At 55.4% G+C, this 15760-nt stretch overlaps 1 protein-coding gene and 1 long non-coding RNA gene across 3 annotated transcripts; one reads left to right on the forward strand and one right to left on the reverse strand.

Moving 5' to 3' along the window:
* Positions 1-414: 414 nt before the first annotated feature.
* LOC135305486 (cystathionine gamma-lyase-like) lies at positions 415-12345 on the forward strand. 2 transcript variants are annotated; one of them, XM_064429203.1, is made up of 12 exons: positions 415-591; positions 1003-1084; positions 1604-1699; positions 2588-2703; positions 3378-3509; positions 4729-4786; positions 5024-5101; positions 5481-5633; positions 6056-6177; positions 6887-6939; positions 7979-8117; positions 11957-12345. In XM_064429203.1, exons 1-12 carry the CDS (start codon positions 430-432, stop codon positions 11963-11965), a joined length of 1200 nt encoding a protein of 399 aa, XP_064285273.1. In that variant the 5' UTR covers positions 415-429; the 3' UTR covers positions 11966-12345. The 2 variants fall into 2 exon arrangements, with proteins under 2 accessions (XP_064285273.1, XP_064285272.1); XM_064429202.1 differs by lacking the exon at positions 11957-12345 and adding an exon at positions 8819-9235.
* A 144-nt stretch (positions 12346-12489) lies between these two features.
* LOC135305488 (uncharacterized) lies at positions 12490-15621 on the reverse strand. The gene is made up of 2 exons (XR_010366632.1): positions 15525-15621; positions 12490-14732 (listed from the first exon to the last, which is right to left on the reverse strand). It is a non-coding gene; the product is annotated as an uncharacterized LOC135305488 (long non-coding RNA).
* Positions 15622-15760: the final 139 nt, after the last annotated feature.

A 15760-nucleotide genomic window follows, 5' to 3' on the forward strand; every position in this document is an offset into this window, starting at 1 on the left:
GCCGGGCAGTCAGCACCCTGCTCCGCTGCGGATCACGGCCGTGCTGCCGGGCAGTCAGCACCCTGCTCCGCTGTGGATCACGGCAGCGCTGCCGGGCAGTCAGCACCCTGCTCCGCTGCGGATCACGGCCGTGCTGCCGGGCAGTCAGCACCCTGCTCCGCTGCGGATCGCTGCCGTGCTGCCGGGTCATTCCCGGCTCCTCCCGGCGAAGGCGCCCCTGGATCCCGCCAAGGCTCCCCGGGAGCGGCCCCTCAGCGCGCAGCGCGCGGGCGCCCCCCAGCGGGCGGGCCCCGCCCCGCCGCCAGCCAATGGGAGGGCGCGAGGGCCCCGCCCCGCCGGCGCCGCAGCCAATGAGGAGGCGCGAAAGCCGCGCCCCGCGAGCCCGCTAAATGCAGCCGCACTGAGGAGCGGTCCCTCAGAGCCGCGACCATGGCAGGTGGTAACGCACCGGACTTCCTGCCACCCTTTAAGCACTTCGCCACCGATGCCATCCACGTCGGGCAGGAGCCCGAGCAGTGGAGTTCCAAGGCCGTTGTGCCGCCCATCACGCTCTCCACCATGTTCAAGCAGCGAGTGCCCGGGAAGGACGAGGTGAGTGCGGCCACCACGGGCCCCCCGAGCCCCGCTGCGGCCCCGGCGTGTCCGGGCCCGGCAGCGGGAGGCGGCAGGTGCCGGGCACGGAGGCAGCTCCCGGCGCGGATGTTCCCCCCGGGCCGCTCCTGGGCAAACGCGAGCATCTCGCTGGGCCGGGAGCGGGGCTCTCGCCCGGGCGGGCGGCGGAGTCTCCTGGCGGGGACACGGCAGAGCCCCTGCCCGCGATGCCGTGCCCTGCGCTCCGGGGTGGCCCTGCCGAGCAGCGATGGGGCCGCAGGAGCCGCTGTGGTTCCTTGCAGCCTGAGCCAGCCCGGGCTCGGTGTTCCCGCAGCGGGCGGCCATCCGGAGCCCTTTATTCCAAGCTTTCCCAGTGCTCTCTCTGATGTTTGTTTCCTCTTCCCACCCCAGGGTTATGCATACACCCGGTATGATAATCCGAACCGGCATATCCTGGAAAACGTTATAGCCGCCCTCGATGGAGCCAAATACAGTGAGCACCTCATGGGCTGGACGGGGCTTGGAGCAGCCTGGGACAGGGGCAGGAGGTGGCACTGGGTGGGCTTTGGGGTCCCTCCATCCCAAACCCTTCCATGGTTCTGTCACCACAGCTCTGGCTGTTGGCTGTGGGCAGGAGCAGCTCCGAGGTGGGGAAGAACCCAACACTTGTGGTGCAGGAATGTCCAGCTCCATCCCTGGCTTTGTCTCCTGCTTCCTCATGTGGCTGATGCCTGGGCTGGGCTGGATCCATCCTTGTGCAGCAGCACTGGAGGCAGTGGGAGCAGGCAGCCCCTGGCCCCGGTCCGTTCCCAGTCCGTTCCCAGTCCGTTCCCAGTCTGTCCCAGTGTCCATGCTGGTTCCATGCTGTGCACATCCATCTCCTGCTCTCACTGGCTGCACGTTCCCAGTGAGGCAGTGACAGGACAGGCTCTTTTCAGAGGCCAAGGGAGGAAGGCCAAGGCAAGTCTGACTTGTTGTGTCACATCAAACACTGATGATCCTTTCTCCTTAGGCTTGGCTTTTTCGTCTGGCTTAGCAGCTATTTCAAACATCTGTCACCTGCTGGATTCAGGAGACACAATTATCTCCATGAATGAGATGTATGAAGGTGGGTACAGCACCCAGTGGCTTCAGCCTTCTTTGTGCAGGGGCTCAAACCTGCCTGTGGCTCTCAGGAACCCTGAATTTCCCGTGTAGGACCTCACTGCTCTTTGCAGGCTGTTTTTATCAATCCCCTCTTCCTCACAAGTGCCCGTGCAGAGTGCACCCAGCTCTGCCAGAGTCCTGCTCTGAGCAGGGTGAGCTCACTGCAGCTCTGGGAACTTTCCCCTGCTCCTTGGAGCCTCAGCCTGGGCTGCTTCCTGCAGGGCTGAATTTCCCTGCTCCTCCTCGGGCTTGGTTTGTTATCAAGAAAGGGTTTCCCACAAAAGAACCCCCCAAACATCACTCAGATGTTTCCTTCAGCTCACAGAATCCTCCTCCATGTTCCATCCCTTCCTGCTCGTGTGGAAAACTGAGTCCCTGGGGATCACCTTGGCAGGAGGATCCAGTCAATGAATTTTCAGTCCAGGCAGTGTTTCCAGTGGGAGTGCTGCACATCCATGGATCTCCTGTTGCTGCTGGATTCTTTGAATCCTCCCAGGGAAAGGCTTCAAAGACAGGAAGGAATCATTTTTATTGGAGTGCTGGGAAACAGCAGCTGGAGTCTGCCCCTTGTTTCTTCTTCTCTGTTTAATTTTCTGATCATGAACCCCACAGTGATTTCAAGTACTTCCTAAATCACTGTGATCCCATCTTCCCATTATTACTATTTCATGATCACTCAATCTGCAACAATCTTTAAACTCTGTAAATAAAGAAAGTATAACTGTGCCACTGATGGTGTGCAGCATAAAGCTGTGCCCTCCTGACTGTCCCTGCACGATGCAGGAGGCTGGAGAGCAGGGAATGAAAGTTAAGGAAGTTGCTTCATTTTGTGACTTTTGTTTTTTCTTAGGCACGAGAGAATTATTCGAAAAATTAGAAGAGGAGTTTAATTTGAAAGTGGTATATATTGACTGCAGAGACCAAAAAAAGCTGGAAGATGCAATTAGACAAGAGACCAAGACCAAGGTAGGGGAGAGGGAAATGGATTTTAAAGGGATGTTAAATTGTTTTATCTCTGCTCCTGTTGGGTTTGGGGGTGTGTTGAGCTGAGGGGGGGCAGCCTGGGGCACAGCTGGATCCACCATATCCCACGGTGCTGCCTCCTGGAAAGCATCCCAAGAAGGGCAGAAAGCCCTGGAGAGAGAGGAGGGAACAGGGAAAAGGTGAGGAAGAGCAGAGGGAATGCAGAGCTGGGGGTGCTCCATGGCACTGCTGGGTGATCCCTGCTCCAGGGGAGGGAACTGTGCTGGGAAAGGCTTTGGGAAGGCTCTGTCCTGGCTGGGTGATCCCTGCTCCAGGGAAGGGCACTGTGCTGGGAAAGGCTTTGGGAAGGCTCTGTCCTGGCTGGGTGATCCCTGCTCCAGGGGAGGGAACTGTGCTGGGAAAGGCTTTGGGAAGGCTCTGTCCTGGCTGGGTGATCCCTGCCCCAGCTGGGATGCCCTGGGATGGCACAAGCCCAGCTGGAGGAAACCTCCCTGAGCTTGGAGGAAGCAGCTGGAGCCTCCCCTGGCTCTGGCAGGGCCACTGCCTGTCCCCAGTGCACAACCCCAGGGAGCTGCCAGCCCTGAGCACCCAGAGCCCCTGGGACTCAGCACAGCCCTGGGAAGTCTCTGACCTGGAGTTTTTCTGGGTTTGTGCAGCTGGTTTGGCTGGAGAGCCCCACAAATCCTGTGCTGACAGTGCTGGACATCAGAGCCTGTGCAGAGGTGGCACACAGGTTCCAAGATGTGCTGGTGGCCGTGGACAACAGCTTCATGTCTCCATATTTCCAGGTGTGTGGGAAAGGACAGGACTGTCCCCTGTCCCAGTGGGGCTGGAGATCCCTTTTGGGAAGGGAAGCAGCACCAAGGAACTGCAGTTTTGGGCTCTGCATTGTAAAGTGACCTGCTCTGCTCCAGCCCCAGCCCAGGTGCTGCTGCCTGTGCAGCAGTGAAGGGGGCAGGGGGAGTCTGTCCTCCAGGAATGATGGGATTCTGTTCTTCCTGATGGAAATCAGAACAGTTACAAAGGGTTCCCTCACTTTGGCCTTATTACATCAGTTCTTCTGTAGATGCTGTTCTGAGCCACAAAGGTGAAAACCAGAAGGTAGTGGAAGAAAAACTAAAACTAAGCAAACTTGGTCCAGTCTTTTTTGGAGACATCCACTTTAACTTTTTCTTCACTATTTTGCTGAATAGATGACTCAGAAGTTTATAACTTTCTTCATAACAACTGCCAGAACTTTCCTGTATTGATAACTGGCAGACATGAAACGAGGCGATTTTTTAAGTCTTAAAAGTGCTTCAGAATAGTGAACTTCCATGCATTGTTGCTCTTACTATGTGCTCGAATTTGCCTGCTTTGTTGAGTTTTAAAAGTGATGCCCCTATGCTGTTCACTCTTCAGAATGTGCTGATACCTTGGGCAAAGTGCCTTAATTAGTGATTGATTAAAAATCAGGCACTGCTCAGCACCTCTTGGCCATCCACCTCCTGGTTTGTCTCACCTCAGCAGGCTCCTGGGCAGGGAGCTGGGAGCTGAGGGGAGAGAGCTGCCACAGGAACCTCCTTTGCTCGTGTTCTCAGCTCCTCCAGGGCAGGGCTGCAGCACCTGGAGAGCAGAGCAGTTCTTGAGCTTTGCAGTGGAGTCCTTCATTTCCCATGGCAATGCTCTTTGTGGGGTCAGTGCCATGGTTTGTCCCTGCCTCAGCTGAGCAGCAGAGCTGTTTCTTCCCAGCTCTGCTCTGTGTGTTGGATGTGCTCAATCTCTTCTCTCCTGGAGCCTGTGGGAGTTGGAGCAGTGCTTTTAAATCTCATTTTCTTGTGCTTACCTTGAATCCAGAGTGCCCCTCTGTAGTGCTGCTTTTAGCACGTGTCCTATTGCCATCCTCAGGTTTTTGTGTTTGTTTCTCCCTTGTTTTTGCTGTGTGAGCTCAGAGCCCTTTGGGATGGCTGGGAATGATCCTGAGTGCAGCCCAGCCTGAATTATGATGTTATTTTCCTTTCCTTTCAGCGTCCCTTGGCCCTGGGGGCTGATATTTGTATGTCTTCTGCAACCAAGTACATGAATGGTGAGTGTGAGAGTTGAGCACATCCTTAGGGCAGGGGTGGAGGGAGATTGGGAGGGAATTCCTGGCTGGGAGGGTGGGGAGGCCCCTGGATCCCTGGCAGTGCCCAGGGCCAGGCTGGACACTGGGGCTGGAGCAGCCTGGGATGGTGGGAGGTGTCCCAGGGATTTTATTTACATTTGGGGGTTGTGGCAGGACCCTGGAGTGGCTGATCCCGTTCTTGTCCCCTGTCATTTGTAGGGCACAGTGATGTCCTCATGGGCCTGGTCTCTGTGAACAGGGATGATCTCTATGAGAGGCTGAAATTCCTGCAGACCCGTAAGTCCAGCCAGGGAATTGCTGACAGGAATGCTGTTCACATCCACAGCTCCTGCTGGGGAGGGTGGGCATGCTCACAAGTGGGAAATCTGCCTGGAATGTAATTAGCAGAGCTAATTACAAGCAAGCTCAGTGAAATAGTCCCATGAAATGGGAGGTGCTGGTCTGCCCTTCCCAAGCAGCTCAGGAGAGCACTGGGGCCCACCCTGAAACCACTGAGGTGCCCCCTGCACCTGGGGGGTTTGGAACTCCTCACCCACCAGGATGGGCCCAGTGCAGAGTTTCCTTACCTCTGATGATTCCAGCCATTTTCTGGCCTCTTCATTGTCAGCAATAAATTCCTGTGGAATTCTGTGGAATTCTGTTGCCATTCCCCCAGGCCTGGGAGCTGTCCCCTCCCCCTTTGACTGTTACATGTGCAACCGGGGGCTCAAGACTCTGCACCTCCGGATGAAGCTGCATTCCAAGAATGGCCTGGCTGTGGCTGAGTTCCTGCAATCCCATCCCAGGGTGGAGAGGGTCATTTACCCAGGTGGGTGGCCAGGGGTTTGGGATCATCCCAGGGCAGGGGTTTGGGATCATCCCAGGGCAGGGGTTTGGGGAGCATCCCAGGGCAGGGGTTTGGGGAGCATCCCAGGGCAGGGGTTTGGGGAGCATCCCAGGGCAGGGGTTTGGGATCATCCCAGGGCAGGGGTTTGGGATCATCCCAGGGCAGGGGTCTGGGGAGCATCCCAGGGCAGGGGTTTGGGAGCATCCCAGGGCAGGGGTTTGGGATCATCCCAGGGCAGGGGTTTGGGATTATCCCAGGGCAGGGGTTTGGGAGCATCCCAGGGCAGGGGTTTGGGAGCTGTGGTGCCCCGTGGCTGGGGCTGGGTGCCCAGCTCAGGTGAGGCTGAGCTGCCCCAGCTCTGCACTGGAATTCACTGGGAATTCTCCCAACTCTCTCCATTCCAGGGCTGTCTTCCCACCCTCAGTATGAGTTGATGAAGAAGCAGTGCACAGGCTGTCCTGGGATGGTCACCTTCTACATCAAAGGGAAAAAAGGAAATGCCATTGCCTTTCTTGAGAATTTGAAGGTAAAACAAAGGCAACAAAATCACCCTCAGAGAGAGCTGAACCTGCCCTGCTGAGGGGAGGGTGGAGTGGCTTTTCTTGCCCAGTCCTTTGGGTGTGCCCCTCTGTAAATCAGGGATAATTTATTCTTGGGGGTTAATGAGCGGGAACAACAGGACCCCTGAGTTCCTTGGAAGTGTTTGGTGCCAGGGTGTGTCCAGTCCAGCCCAGGAGCTGCTGCTGGCAGAGGGCTTTGTGCATGGCTGGGCAGCTCTGCTGGAATATTGCAAAGTGCCCTCAGCAGGGAAAGGCACAGAGGGGCCCCTGGCTCTGGGAATGCTTGGCTGGGGCCAACCAAGGAGCCATCCAACCAAGGACACTCCCTGGGATCCAGGGACAGGATGAGTCTGTTTTCAGTTGTAGCTCTTACCTGCCAGATGTGCACTTTATTCCCTAATTACAGCTAATATTCTAGAAAAGGCAGGGGATAAAAAGTGCCTAAACTTTCCATTTTCCTCAATGCCCTTGAAGAGGTCCCAGCCCGAGGCTGCTGGAGCTCCAGGGGGGTTTGGACAGCTCTGCCAGGGATGCCCCGGGTGGGAATGTTGGGGTGTCTGTGCAGGGTCTGGGTATGGATCAGTGATCCCTGTGGGTGCTTCCAACTCAGGATATTCCCTGATTCTGTGAGCTCTCTGTCCATGATTCCATAGCCTCCTTCCCTTTCTCCCACAGGTGTTCACCCTGGGTGTTAGTCTGGGTGGCTTCGAGAGCCTGGCAGAGCATCCGTAAGTTCATCCTCCCACCCTCAGAGCCTCTCAAAGCTGCAGAGCACCACAAAATCCCCACAGCTTCCCAGCCCCAGAGCTGCTTTGCTGTTTTGCCTTTAGCTAAACTCAGGGACTGTTGTGAGGCACAAAGCCAGGGGGGGTTGCAGAGGGAGGGAATCCTGTGAGAGGGCAGAGACAGAGCAGTTCTGCCTGGAGGGCTGGGGCACTTGGTGTCCATGAAGACAATCCCAGAAGCTGCAGAGTGTTGGGATGAGGAGCTTGGATGGAGGAATGCCCAGCTCCCTGCTCCCCCAGGGGCACGGTCACTGTGTGCACCTGGCTGCCTCTGGTCCCTGGCAGGGCTCCTGGGGCCTTTTCAAGTGCTCCAAACAGCATCTTCAAGGAATTGCATTATTGCACTCAAAGGCAGCTTGCTTTTGGGAAAGGTCCATGGAAATGAATGGCTGTATTTAAATGTTCAGTCATTTCACTCCCTGATTTCACAGCAAATGTTGAACCCCTCCAGCAGCTGAAAGGAACTGGTGCCAGGGACTGAGCACAGGGGGAAATGCCTTCTTGCCTGTGTCCTGTGTGGCTGGGGAGAATAAACCCTGCAGAGTCCTTTGGGACAGTTTGGGAAGGGATCTGAGCAACCAGGAATGAAACCAGGAGGTTTTATTCTGGAGGTTGCACATTCCCCACCTGCAGAGCTCACAGAGCTTCTGTGGAATAAAGAGCAGCTCCGGAAGGAAGAAGAATAGGATTTTCTCCTTTGTCAGGTCCAGATTTGTAGGTATCCACTTCTTGTTAATCATTTGTGTCTTGGAAATCCGAGGCGGAGATGCAATTCCCTGACTTGTCAGCATTCCCACCATTTCCAGGAGCTGCTGCCAGGAGCTCTTTGCACCTGTGGGGTCACACAGGTGGCACAGAGGAGGTGTCAGATCCTGCTGCATTTCAGGGGTGCTGGCAGGGAACCCCTCAGCTCCACCCCCAGGCTGGTTTTACCAATACAAGTCCCAAATTCTTGGGATAAAGATGTTTTTTGTCCTTGCAGGTACACCATGACACATGGCTACATGGATGCCAAGACCAAGGAAGAGCTGGGAATCACAGACACCTTGATCCGCCTCTCGGTGGGGCTGGAGGATGAGGAGGATTTGCTGGCAGACCTGGACCAGGCCCTGGAGGCTGCGGTGAGTGGGGAGTTCCCCTCCAGAAATCATCCCCAGCTGGCAGCCTTTCCTGGGGCTGAGCCCTCAGCTGCTCCCTGGTGGACCCTGGGCTGGGGAGGGAAAGTTTCCCTGTGGGCAGCCCTGGCCAGGTACAGCCCCGTGGATTCAGGAGCAGTTGGGCTGTGCCAGGCACAGCCCCGTGGATTCAGGAGCAGTTGGGCTGTGCCAGGCACAGCTCCCGTGGATTCAGGAGCAGTTGGGCTGTGCCAGGCACAGCCCCGTGGATTCAGGAGCAGCTGGGCTGTGCCAGGCACAGTTCCCGTGGATTCAGGAGCAGTTGGGCTGTGCCAGGCACAGTCCCCATGGATTCAGGAGCAGTTGGGCTGTGCCAGGCACAGCTCCCATGGATTCAGGAGCAGCTGGGCTGTGCCAGGCACAGTTCCCATGGATTCAGGAGCAGTTGGGCTGTGCCAGGCACAGCTCCCATGGATTCAGGAGCAGCTGGGCTGTGCCAGGCACAGCTCCCATGGATTCAGGAGCAGTTGGGCTGTGCCAGGCACAGTTCCCATGGATTCAGGAGCAGTTGGGCTGTGCCAGGCACAGTTCCCATGGATTCAGGCAAATCACATACTACAATGTGACTTTAATCTATGCAAAGGAAATAAAAATGTGTGGTTGACAGAGGGGCAGAGCACAATGATCCCTCCCTTTCCTTCCTGCAGTTTCGTAAATCTTGAGGGTCAAACAGGACCTTGGAACTGGACATGGCTGTGGACGAGGACACGGAAACCAAACCCCTCTTGCTTTGCCTTTGCTTTGCCAGCAGAGCCCAGTGTTCCTCCTGCTGCTGCAGGGTTTGGGCACTGGGGCTGCTTCCTCTTACTGCTCTCAGGTCATTCTCTTCTCACCCATCAGCTCAGCTCAAAAACTGGGTTGACCTCAGATTTATTTTAATTAGGTGTCAGATTTGCTTAAAAGCTTTTCCTTCTCTTGATGCAACACTGATGATGAAGTGAAATCCAACTCCTGGCAAATAATAACTGTCTGAAGAGAAATCTTTGTCATTTGAAAAAATCATGTGCTGTGGGAATGATTGGAATTCTTTTAATTAAAATCTGCTTTTCCTTTCCTTGCTTATATTCCCATGTGCACGTGCTGCTTGTGTTCAAAATCAGGGGATGGAGTGACCCTGGAGCTGTTGGGGTTCTCCTGTGGGAAGGCAGGAGGGGGATGGAGCTGAGGAGGGGATGGAGCTGAGGCAGGACAAGTCTCTATTGGCCACACCCAGAACAACCTTCACTGCACAGAGGGATTAAACCCTGCCAAAACCACAGTGAAGGTGTTCCCAGCCAGCCCTCATTCCACAGCATCCCAGCCTGGGCTGGGTTGGGAGGGACCTCAAACCCACCCAGTGCCACCCTGCCCTGGCAGGGACACCTCCCAGTGTCCCAGGTGCTCCAGCCCCAGTGTCCAGCCTGGCCTTGGGCACTGCCAGGGATCCAGGGGCAGCCCCAGCTGCTCTGGGCACCTGAGCCAGGGCTGCCCCCCCTGCCAGGCACAATTCCTGCCCAGTGCCCCATCCAGCCCTGCCCTGTGTCCCTGTGAAGCCATTGCCCCTTGTCCCTGCAGAGGAGGTTCCTGCTCACACCAGGTCAGCTCCAGGAGCCCCTCCATGGGCAGTCCCTGAGCTCCAGATGATTTTCCAGGCAGCCCAGCCCCTGCTGGGCCCTGGAGCCGCTGCCTGGTCTCCCTGTGGGGAGCAGCAGGGTCTGCTTTGTGTCACAGGAACGTCTGCCCTGGAAGGAAAAGCTGCTGTGCTTCCTCAGCCTCGTGCTGCCCTGCATTTCCTTATCCCATTTACCTGGGGGAAGGACAGGCAGCTCTGCCAGCAGGGAAATTCCCAGTGCATTGCTCCATGGTTTTCATGTGCCCTGGGAGATCAGCCTGAGGCTGGCTCTGAGCTGGGACCTGCCAGGACCTGGTCTCTTTCCAGGGAGCTTGTGGGAGAGTGCAGTGGCCTCCTCCTCACTGCCTGTCCGGAGTTTATCCCTCGTTGCCAGCCCTGCCAGAGCTCCGGGACTGCTGGGCCACTGCTCAGGCACAGGGTGGCAGCATTGGGGTGTCTGTGCAGGGCAGGCCTCGGGCTGGAGGATCCCTGTGGGATGCAGCTGGGGATATTCCGTGATTCCATCCCTCTGAGCAGGAGAGAATCCCGGGCATGTTTCAGTATCTCCTGCTGCATGGCTTGCCTGGAGCCACCCTGTGCCCCTGCTCTGGGCTGGTGCCAGGTCTGGGTTGTATTTCCCCTATTCCATCTTTCTGAAACCCACAGGATATTCTTGGGAGAAGGGATTGCTGAAATGTTTAAATGCACAGCTGAGCTCTCCCCTTGTTATCTCAGTGCCACAATGGGAGCAGGGAGTGAAGGACTCTCATCTTTCAGCTCTTGCACATTTTTGAGCTGCTTGTTCCATCTCTCTCCAGATCAGGCAGTTTGCTTTGCCTTGGAGTGGAGAAGCTGTTGCCCCATAATCCAAATGGGAAGAGATGAGCAGGAAGGAACTTTGTGAGAGTGCCCCAGTGTGGGTGGATACCTGAGCTGGTGTTTGTACATTGAGAGCAAAGGAAAGGAAGTCTGGAGCACAAGGAAAGCTCATTGTACAGCCAGCAAAAGTGGCTCCAAGAGTGCTTTTGGGGGCCTGGAGGTGCTCTCAATCATTTTGAAGGCTGCCTATGCTGCTGTAATGTGCTGTGAGGTGGTTGAGGGTTTTGGGGTCTCTGGAGTCGTCCTCTCAGCTGGAACTGCCCAGGGTGAGGCAGGGCAGGTGAAAGAACACATTTTCAGGCAGTGAATGCACTCAGCCATGGGTGAGCTCCGTGCTGGGCTCGTGGGACCCCGGGGCTGTGAGCCCCTCCTGCCTCTCCAGCTGGTGGCTGGAAGCTGCTCCAATCCTGGGCTCACCCAAAGGCTTGGGGCCACGGGGTGGAAGGAGGGGATTCTCCCTCTCTGCTGGGCTCTGGTGAGACCCCGTCCTGCTTTCAAAGACAGGGTCTGCCAAGGAGGGTGGGAACGTTCCTGGGAGGGAAAGGTGACCCCTCCCTCCAAAGCAGTGTAACTTTGAAACTGGGGGGCTTCCAGGCAAATATGTGGGACAGGCAATGACTGTTGTTTTCTGTTAATTTCACATCAAATATCTATCTATCTGTATATCTAGAAGTCTATATGTCTATATCTGTCTATCTATTTCAGAGCAGACAATAAACCCCCCAATGACAGAAGTTTTCCTGCCTGTTAAGCACTTTTCCCTTTGGTGCAGTTATGGCCATAACCGGCTGGGGACGCTGGTGACTGCGGTAAAACCATCCCCAGGGCACACCCTCACAGCCGGGAATTCCTTCCCAATCTCCCATCCAGCCCTGCCCTCTGGCTGTGGGAGCCATTCCCTGTGTCTATCCCTCCATGCCCTGGCTGAAGTCACCCTGCCTCCTGATACACAGTTGGGCAGATAAAGGTGTTTGAAATGGGGCCTTTGGTCTGTGGGAGGGGACGTGGAGGGTTTGGGGGGCAATGGAGAAATGTGAACCTGCAGCAGCTGTGGAGGGGTTGGATGTTCTGTACAGGCTGGAAAGACTTGTTCTTGTGTCCTTTTAATGGGTATGTGGTTTATATTGGTGAAGTTTTTCGGGTTTTTTTATGATAGGGAAACCTATCAACAGTAACTACACATATTTCTATTTGTCAACATAGAGCCTGAAGAGAATCAAATGCTAAAATGTGACTTTAATCTATGCAAAGGAAATAAAAATGTGTGGTTGACAGAGGGGCAGAGCACAATGATCCCTCCCTTTCCTTCCTGCAGTTTGCATGAACCTTGAGGGTCAAACAGGACCTTGGAACTGGACACGGCTGTGGACGAGGACACGGAAACCAAACCCCTCTTGCTTTGCCTTTGGGAATCCCAGCCTGGGCTCCTGGGGCTCTCCCTGCTGCTGTTGGGCTGGGCACAGCCTGGGCTCTCCCTGCTGCTGCCTGGAGCCAGCAACTGTGTGGGAGCAGCCGTGGGCACCCCGGGAATGTGATCCCAGTTCTCCCAGCAGAGCCCAGTGTTCCTCCTGCTGCTGCAGGGTTGGGGCACAGGGGCTGCTTCCTCTTACTGCTCTCAGGTCATTCTCTTCTCACCCATCAGCTCAGCTCAAAAACTGGGTTGGGCTCAGATGCAGAGGCCGCATCTCTGGTGGCTTCAGCTCGCTCTGTGATAAGGCAGCGTTTGGGTACGGCAGGTGCTGCCCTAAATTGTGGCTTTATCTGTTTACAGGAGCATCCCCAGCTTGGAGCTCTTGCAGGGCTCGGCTACGGGCAGTGTCTGGAACGGCAAGGAGAGCTCTGACAGAATTAATGGGGTGTGTTTGTTTGTGACAAAAGGAACAATGAGGGCAAAGATAAAAAGGAATGTGGACTAAAAGCTTCATACCACTCAGACTTAATAGTGCTTAAGTTATACCTTAAACCTAATAATTTAACAAAGGAACAACACTTGACGAATAGCTTACTTAACTCACAGCCTAACCCTAACAATGAACAGAGGAATGACACTTAACAGCTCTTAACTGAACTTAGGAAATCAAAGTCGAACTGAGCAACTTCGCAGAGAGCAACACTTGGCAGCATTTCACTCAGCTTAGAACTCATGTCTTAACCTCGCTCACAGGCCTAATTTAGTGGGATACCGGAGGTACTCAGCCCCTCAGGGAGCAGCATTTCTGCCAGCTTTGCCAGGGCACCGGCACTCTGTGTGCACACAGCCAGTCAGTGTGATGTACCTGGGAGGAACTCCCCCGAGGGCAGGGAAATGCTCACTTTGGATGCTGTGGCATCTCCCCAGCGGGTCAGCCTTCGAGGAGTGGGAGGATCAGCCCAGGACTCGTCATTTTTTGGGGCTCCCCCCAGGGCAGCAAACGGGAGAGCTCCCGGCTGGGAGAGGCCCCACTCAGAGGGAGTCGCTGGCCCAGGAGAGCTCCAAGGGGCTCCTTTTGCAGCGCTGTTTGCAGGGCCCCACGAGAGGGGCTCCAGTCACAGCAATGGTTCATCCTGGCCGCACTTCCACTGAAAGTGTGACAACGGGGATGTTGTGCTGTTTGGGCAAGAGAGTCTGTTCCCAGGGCTGCTCCTAAGGAAGGCAGGAGCAGGGCCTGGGAGCAGTGTTTGTGTTCAGTCCAGAGGAGCTGAGCCCAGGGGCTGCTCCTCGAGGCCGAGGCTGAAGGAGCATTTCTGAGATCATGGTGCAGCCAGGAAAGGGGCTGCACCCCCACAGTCCACCCGGGGACTACAGCCAGCTTCTGCTGTCAGCTCTGGCCTCTGTGCCTGTAAATGCAGATCTGATTATGTTCCACTTACAAAGTCAGGGAGATTTTTGATCAGGTTATGTTTTTGTGGCTTCTTTGAATGTGATGGAACCATGTTATATGTGAGGGGAGGTTTGCTGATAGCCACACTCCAGTAAGGAAAACATTTAACAAGGAGCAGAATAAGACAAAAATCAGCAAAATTAGAAGAGGGTGCAGTATCAGATCTGAAATTCCTCTTGTGGTTAGAGGCCACCTGAACAAAATGTCCTACCACTGGTGTTCTCCATCTCCTCTCACTCCAAGACATGGTGTTTCTCCTGTTGCCTGATGAGCAGTGATTAGAGCTGTGTCCACCACTTCAGACATGTTCCAGTAGTTGACATGGCTCATGCTGCAGGAATTTTTTCAGCAGTGCCTGGTTTATTCCAATAGGAGGGGGCAGGAAACCTTGATGGGATGTGTATGCAGATTGCAGTAATTCAGGGGTTGTGACAGGAGTGGAATGGTTGAGGTTGCATCCCCTATTTGTTACCACACAGCTGTTTGAGTGATTGTTTATCCTGTAGTGGTGTAGTCTGTGACTATGGGATCACAAAGACTCCTCATACAAACACAGTCCTTTCCAGCATATATAAGCACAGTTTCAGGAATTTCATCAGATGGATTTCAAAATTATCAGCGTTCTGCTCAGTGTCTAGGCAAATGTTTTGAGCCTTGATAGTGTTACTTTCACCAATAAATCTCAGTTATTCTCACACAATGTGGCACCAACAGCTTGCCACTTATACCCTTGGGATTTCAGTGGGCAGTGCACCTTCATAGCTCTCCCCGAGAACTGCTGCTGCAGCGAGGTGTGCAGCTGAGAGCGAGAGGTGCTGGCTTGGGCTGCGCCCAGAGCATTCCCTGGCAGGCGTGTCATGCTCTCAGGGCAGCTTCTTGAAACATCTGCCCTGCTCCTCCAAGGAGGTCTGCTGGAAACTGGGGGAGCGAATTCAGTGGTGTTTCGCATTTTGCAGTGAACTCTCCCTCTGCCAAATCCTTGTTACTAGCTGGAATGTCTAGATTTGTACAATTATCGCTGCCTTCATTAGCAAAGGCCCTTGAAATGCATTCAGGCTCCAGTGTGTGGGCACAGCTGTTGGCAGAGTGCCCACTATAGACAGGACAAGGCAGGGTGTCCCTCCCGGGGGTCGGGCTTGGTGATGCTCGTGCCCAGTCTGGATTTCTTCTGTGAGGAGAAGAACTTCATCTTCAGTGGAGATGTGTGGGCATCGTTCCTAGCATTCGTTTCTGCAAAGGAGAAATAAAACTGATCTACAGGGAGGATTGCCTGGATGGGTTACCCCATTGAAAGGGAGGACAAATCCACCAGGCACTGGTTTTGTGTTTTGTCCCACCCCTGTCAGGAGCTTCCCCAGCAAGTGGAGCACAAGGCTGATGAGCTTCTACCTGTTGGACTGGCAGGCCCAGATGCCATCTGGATTTTATTCAGTTTTTGACCCCTGCTTTTGGGAAGGAAAAGAGTTACTGTTCCTCCCTGGAGCCTGTTGTTGTTGTTGTTGTTGATGATGTGTGTTTGGATAATTTTCTCCCTGATTGTTGTTGGCTCGTTTGAGGGCTGCATCAATTAGGCTCTGAAGAGCACTAATAGGCTGACGCTGGTGCCTGGCATGTGTGTTTGGGATGGCCAGGGAGAACACCCCAGGCCACCTCAGCATGTTTGATGGGACTGTGCATTAGTGGTGTCCTGCTGGGGATTCCCTCAGGGTTTAAGGCTGCTGCCCCGCCTCTGACTAATTGTGCGCTGAAGGTGGCATCTCCGGTGGCTTCGCCTGGCTCCGCGATAAGGCCGGGTTTGGCTACGGCACGTGCCCACCTAATTGGTGGCTTTGGCGTGTTTACGGGAGCTCTGATGGGAACACGCTGTGCTGCGGGCTGGCCGCGGGCAGTCTGGAATGGCAGGAAGAGCCCATTCCCAGATTTAATGGCTCTCCTCCGTTTCACCACCCAGCCGGCCACCGAGTGGGAATCACTTGAGGGTAGGGAAGGTAAAACAGCACCAGGAGCCCAGAGCACGCTGACCTCTTTCCCGTTCAGCACTGTCACCCTGCGGATCGCTGCCGTGCTGCCGGGTCATTCCCGGCTCCTCCCGGCGAAGGCGCCCCTGGATCCCGCCAAGGCTCCCCGGGAGCGGCCCCTCAGCGCGCAGCGCGCGGGCGCCCCCCAGCGGGCGGGCCCCGCCCCGCCGCCAGCCAATGGGAGGGCGCGAGGGCCCCGCCCCGCCGGCGCCGCAGCCAATGAGGAGGCGCGAAAGCCGC

Source organism: Passer domesticus, chromosome 7 (genome assembly GCF_036417665.1).
Source record: "Passer domesticus isolate bPasDom1 chromosome 7, bPasDom1.hap1, whole genome shotgun sequence".
Lineage (NCBI taxonomy): Eukaryota > Metazoa > Chordata > Aves > Passeriformes > Passeridae > Passer > Passer domesticus.